General features: G+C 45.2%; 1 protein-coding gene across 8 annotated transcripts in view; it reads right to left on the reverse strand.

Annotated features, from left to right (window-relative positions):
• The window catches only part of LOC113921442 (nebulin related anchoring protein), a 70,323-nt gene extending 69,948 nt beyond the window's left edge, over positions 1-375 (reverse strand). For 6 of the 8 annotated variants that reach the window (XM_027592116.2, XM_027592151.2, XM_027592133.2 and 3 more), the window contains exon 1: positions 147-375. In XM_027592116.2, the coding sequence (XP_027447917.2) occupies positions 147-218 (72 nt within the window). In that variant the 5' untranslated portion in view covers positions 219-375. The remainder of the gene's footprint in view (positions 1-146) is intronic. The other 2 variants (XM_027592105.2, XM_027592096.2) reach the window with 1 other exon arrangement.
• Positions 376-6,341: the final 5,966 nt, after the last annotated feature.

Below are 6,341 nucleotides of genomic sequence, written 5' to 3' on the forward strand. Positions count from 1 at the left end.
AGAAGACAGAGATAGAAATGGGTAGAAATGAAGAAAGATGAGAAATACATCTTTTGGTGGTCCAAAAAACCCTACACGTCCATATGTAAGAAGACAAATCTCCCATATTGGTTATTATTTCCAAAGGCCAAGAAATGTCCACTGACCTGATCTAGACAGCTGATCTTCTCGGCAGGATAAACTCCATACCCACACCTAGAGCAAGCCTGCACATTCATCTTGATGTCCGAAGAGAGAAGACAAAGCTAGGCAACAGGCAAGAAATCCAAGGAAAAGTCCCAGGCTAGCTGTGCAAGTTAAATCCCTGTGGGCACCTTGATCATTCAAAATCCAACTTCCACTTTCCTTTGCTGACCTTCTAGTTTGAAGTCAGCAGCTGGATGGTTTTTAAAGCTGCCACTTACTCAAGGGGCTATTTTAGTGACTCACTTAGCACGCATGCGCCTGGGAAATTAGGTGGAGGTATTTCTAACTGACATGCTTCTCTAAATAGAAAAATGAACTCACAACAGCATCATGTTTATGTGGGTGACCAAATCCTCGTGTATGACTAGGCAGCATGTAGTAGTTTAACACGAACTGTGATCATAACCCAAGAAAAGAAAACAGAGATAGGCCATACACTTATCCAACAATCCAATTTAGAAAAGCTCACTCTATGGGTTTATGACTAAAGCAGAAAGGCCAGCTCCCAAAAATATAAGAAATGAAACGGAATTGATTCAATCCATGGAAAGGGTAAACACTGTATTTGAAATTTTGGCTTTATCTATCAAAAATGTTTACAACGTGGGGGACATGGGGGGCTCAGTTGGTTGGGCATCCAATTCTTGGTTTCAGCTCAGGTTGTGATCTCAGGATCCTGAGATCGAGCTCCGTGTTGGGCTCCGCACTCATAGGGGAGTCTGCCTGAAGATTCTCTCCCTCTGTCCCTCCCCTCACATTTATCTCAAATAAATAAGTAAATCTTAAAAAAATTTTTTTTAAATGTTTGTAGCAGTGAGGCTGAAAACTGATTAAGGTATTTATTTGTGTTTAGCTTCTACTAGAATGCATAACTAAGAACACACTAGAACTCTCAGTGTTTTGACCCTTATGTTATCCTGGACTGTTCCAAGGTCTGTCTGCTTACGCTCTTACCTCCCAGGCCTGAAGTGGGGCAGCTTAAAGACAAACCCTCTCTTCCTGGCTTTGTGTAGCCCCTCCATTCACTTCAGTGTCCACTACATGTCACCTTAAAACAGACGTTCTAGAAACAGCTTACAAAATATAGCAACTCACCTGTTCCCATCCCTCAGTTCACTACCTCCTAAGACCGTTACCCAGCTTTATGTTCTTAATAGCAGTTAACCGTCACCTGACATCTTGAATATTAGAATCTCTGCTTTTTAAAATTATCTGTCTCCTCATCAAAATATAAATTCCATCAAAACAGGATTCCTGGTCCTTGTCATTTCTATCTCTAGTGCCTAGAACAAGGCCTGACACAGAAAAGATGCTCAATAAGTACTTACTGAATCAATGAAACAAATTTAAGACTCTCACAAAAATGCCTACAAAGACCAGAAGTGAAGTCATAGGTCATATTAGGGACCTTCCCAAGTGAGCAGGCACATACCCCATCTGATGCAGCAACACTCCTTAGTCCCAGCCAACTTGTCATGAAGGAATCAGTATCCAGCCCTGCCAAATACTGTGACTTTTCCAGAGAAGCCTAATACTTGCATTTACACATCAAAGTCCCTGTTTTGTAAAACACTGGAAATAACACAAGGCCAGGGGCAGCAGAGTCCAGGACTTCGGCAGCCCACCACTTAATGACCCTGGGTCTAAATGGTCTGCGATCATGGCTGGGGGTCCCCAGGTGGAGAGAAGTCAGCAGTACTTTTGCGTTGTGTTAGCTGGGGCGGCGAGAGTGGTGGGGGAAAGGCTGCAAAGCAAGTGAAGAAAAGTAGAAAGTAGCATTCCCATGACACTAAGGAGGGGCTGCAGTCTGAGGTTCCCATGGATAGAGAGTGGGGCCCAAGGCTGCTCTCTCAGCAGGAAGGGGACCCTAGGCAGGGACTCTGGGTTCCAGAAGATTCCCACGCCGGAAGGTAGTGCAGGGCAGCTTGAATAAATGGGAACAACAAAGAACAAAGACTCGAAGCGTTCCCAGAACATTCTGCTCTGTACCAGGCTTCTCCAGCTTGACCTAGGAAGCGGGCTGCAAGCCCCATAACCACTGAGAGAGGCCTCTGCCCCAATCCAGAGGAATGCAGAATTACAGTCAGATTTCATTTAAGGTAAAAGCCACATTAACACTTCTCTAATGTGTGATTGCCCTGGACAGCTGCAGTCGCTTCTCACTCACCCTCCTGAAAACAGAAATTACCAGACTGAAGAGGCTGAATTTGACTTGTACCATCACTTCTGCTTGTAAAAGGCATGTATTAGGTGTCAGCAGTCATGTGGAGAAACCACCCCAGCGAACTGGAAATGGCCACTGTAAGGAATTCAGGTAAGATCCACACAGCGCTTATCTGCCTGGCAGGCACTGTGGGCCATCTCTCCTTTGTCCATCCCACCCCGCTCACATCCGGTAGAGCCCTCCCCCCTTGCCACGGTGACACTATCTCAGGCCATCCAAGCCTTAGCCGTGGAGCACACAACACTCCTATGGCCTTTGGGATTGGTTCACACCATGTGTCTTAGCCTGGGTTCCCCAGAAAACAGAACATGAGGCAAAAGGCTTATGTTCAAGGACTTTATTGAGCATTGTACACCCAGAGAGCAGAAGTGAAGAGGCAGGAAATGGAGGGGTGACAGTCGATATGAAGGTTCGCTTCACAAGTAACCTGCAAAAACTTAAGTTTATTTGGGGAGTACATTGGACTGCTTGATCTCCATCTTCCAAGAGGCTGTATAAACAGCTGCTACTCAGGAACATCTGCTATAGGAAGGAAGGGGGAAGAATGTATCTGTGGCCCTGTCTCCCTTTGGTGAAAGTCTGGCCCCATTGGGTGTTAACTCCCCTACACATCTATGCTGTGGGTATGCCCATGGCGTCCCACAGCATCTTATGCCTCAACAGCAACAGGGGGAAAAGCAAGGGCAACAGAAGGCCAAAGGCACTGTTGGTCGTGCCCCCCATGAAGATGGCAAGCCCACACGGAGCCTGCTGCCCCTGCTGAGCCTGGGCCGGCACAAGCAGGCAGAGGTCCTGAGACAGGCGAGGCTGTGTAGACCTAAAGTGGCTCCTGAGATGTGTCTGATAGGCTGTCCAATGAGCAGAGCATCCAGGACTTGGGCTTGGTTGTCACCAGCCAGAGCCAGATGGTGGAAAGTCTTGGTCCTTGATTTGGATGCTTCTGCCAACACTGCCCCACGTTTCTTTGGCTTTTTTTTTTTTTAAGTCTTGACTCATAGCGAGATTGTGATCAGTGAAAAACCCCACATTTTGTTTCACATTAATGGCTATCGTGTTCAGTGTGTGGGGTAATTGATTTTCTTTTTGAACTTAAAGATAGCATTGACTTATCTCTTCCATTTCCTCCTATTGATGGTGGCCCCATTGCTTCAGCTGGTCAAGATCCTTTGGTACCTTGGTTCTGTCATCCAGAATATGAGGTAATTCTTTCTAGCTCTGAGTCATTTCCAGTGCCCTCCAGGGCTGCGGATGTGAAATGGCTTTGAAATTGCCAAGATGACAAATTCAGATGGAGGAGAAAGCTCCCTACCCTTTGCTCTCTCACCGTCACTTTGCTTAGATTGGAGCTGTTCCTCCCATGCTGAAGATGTGTGTCTACCTTAGTTTATGTTCTCCCAAAAGCAGAGCTTGAGGTGAGGATTTGGATGCACATAGTTTATTTGGGGAGTGCTTCCACAAGGCAGGAGTGAGGGTTTGAATAAGTAGTAAAGTCAAATGTATTATTCTGAGGTAATTACCACAGTGGGCGGTCTCTAACAACACATAACAAACTAACATAACATAACATTACATAACATAACATAACATAACATAACATAACATAACATAACATAACATAACATAACATAATATGCCGCTACCCCTACCTAGAGCTGAGACGCAGAGCCCCCACCTCTCCCCACCCCAGGGCTGAGATCCAAACCTTGCTGGAGAGAGTTTGTCTGTGGCTCACTAGATGGCAGAGAAGTCACTGTGGTGCCATGCTGATGGAACCTGCTAGAAATCTGTCCTCTAGAACTTTCTGGAAGTCTACCCTCTGGGAGCTGTTCATAGGAGTATCTCAGTGGAAGAATTCTGCTATAAAACCATCTGAAGGATGAATGGATAAAGAAGATGTGGTATATATACACAATGGAATATTATGCAGCCTTCAAAAGGAATGAGATCTTGCCATTTGCAACGATGTGGATGGAACTGGAGGGTGTTATGCTGAGTGAAATAAGTCAATCAGAGAAAGACATGTATTATATGACCTCACTGATATGAGAAATTCTTAATCTCAGGAAACAAACTGAGGGTTGCTGGAGTGGTGGGGGGTGGGAGGGATGGGGTGGCTGGGTGATAGACATTGGGGAGGGTATGTGCTATGGTGAGCAATGTGAATTGTGCAAGACTGTTGAATCACAGATCTGTACTTCTGAAACAAATAATGCAACATATGTTCAGAAAAAAGAAAAAGAAGAAGATAGCAGGAGGGGAAGAATGAAGGGGAGTAAGTTGGAGGGGGAGACGAACCATGAGAGACGATGGACTCTGAAAAACAAACTGAGGGTTCTAGAGGGGAGGAGGGTGGGGGGATGGGTTAGCCTGGTGATGGGTATTAAAGAGGGCACATTCTGCGTGGAGCACTGGGTGTTATGCACAAACAATGAATCATGGAACACTACAGCAAGAACTAATGATGTAATGTATGGTGATTAACATAACAATAAAAAATAAAAAAAAAAACATCTGAAGGAGTGCCAGTGTTGCTGGGTTTTGCTGGTTACCATGCATAGCAGTAGTTGGGCACTGGAGAAGCCTCTCTAAGAGCCTGATTCTCCAGGAAAGGGCAGGAAGGAAAATTCCTTTTTTTTTTTTTTAAGGCAACCTGATCCTGGTTCTGCCACTAGCAAGTTGTGACATGGGCCACTTCTTTGAGCCTCAGATTCTTTATCTATAAAATGAGCAGAGGGATTAGCTGTTAAGGCCCCTTCCAAAATCTAACATTGTGTTTCACTCTTATTTCACGAGTAACCTGCAAAAACTTACATTTATAAATCAGTAACTAATTTTCTTTACTGATGGGGGTTTTCATTTCTTAAATGATTCACAATGGAATTCCTTTAAAAAGCAAATTATCTTAGTGTCTACCAGACTTAGTTACCACCGACATTTCAGAAACACAAATGCTAGATAAAGAGTAACGCAGCCTGTCTTAGCCTGTGTGAGCTGCTCTAACAAAATACTAGGGACCATGTAGCTTATAAACACCAGGAACTTATTTCTCCCCGTTCTGGAGGCTAGGGGTCCAAGATTAGGGTGCCAGCATAAGGAGATTCTGGTAAGAGCCCTCCTTGGGGATGAAAACAGCAACTTCTGCCTATGTCCTCAAAGCATGGAAGGGACTAGAGAGCTCTGTCCAGCCTTTTTCTAAAAATAAGGGCACTAATCCCACTCACTAGGACCCCACCCTCATGATTTAAGCATTTCCTAAAAGCCTCAACTCCTAATGCCATCACGCTGAGCTTTAAGTTTCAACATATTAATGGGGGGGGCAGTGGACACAAACTTTCAGCCTATTGCATGGCCACACTGGAAATAGTGTAACTGTTTAAAATACTCAGGAATTCAAGATTTTTGCTGAAATTAATAAATTATAATTATGCCCTGACCCTTACCTGGGGCCAGTCTTCCTTAAACCAAAAAAAGTGTCCTTACCTGGTGAGATTCTAGAGACAATACTGAAGTCTGAGGCCCAGGCTAAAGCAAGCCAACACAAAGACAAGATGTGGTTCTTGCCTCATCTCACGCCATGAAGGTTTCCTTTCATTCAAGGTGTTGAAAGTTCTTTAGAAGCAATTATTTCTGGCATCGATAAAAGTGTAATTTCTTCTCAGATATTCACACCGCTGTGTGACCGAGTTAATAGCTGCTGTCCTGAGGAGCCTTGGAAAGAAAGGCATTGGAGGCGCCGGCTGGAGGCCCAAGGGTGAAGAAAGACCAAAGCGTGAGTGGTGCGCACGTGTGCGTGCACGTATACGGGGGTGTAGGGGTAGGAGTGAGGTGGGCCGCGGGAAGTGCAGGGTCCCTCGCTCCTTAGACTGCCACGGCCACATGCCCAGTGGCTGACACTCGGGGACGCTCAATAAATATAGCGGGACTGATTCTG

Source organism: Zalophus californianus, chromosome 15 (assembly GCF_009762305.2).
Source record: "Zalophus californianus isolate mZalCal1 chromosome 15, mZalCal1.pri.v2, whole genome shotgun sequence".
NCBI classification, from domain to species: Eukaryota; Metazoa; Chordata; class Mammalia; order Carnivora; family Otariidae; genus Zalophus; species Zalophus californianus.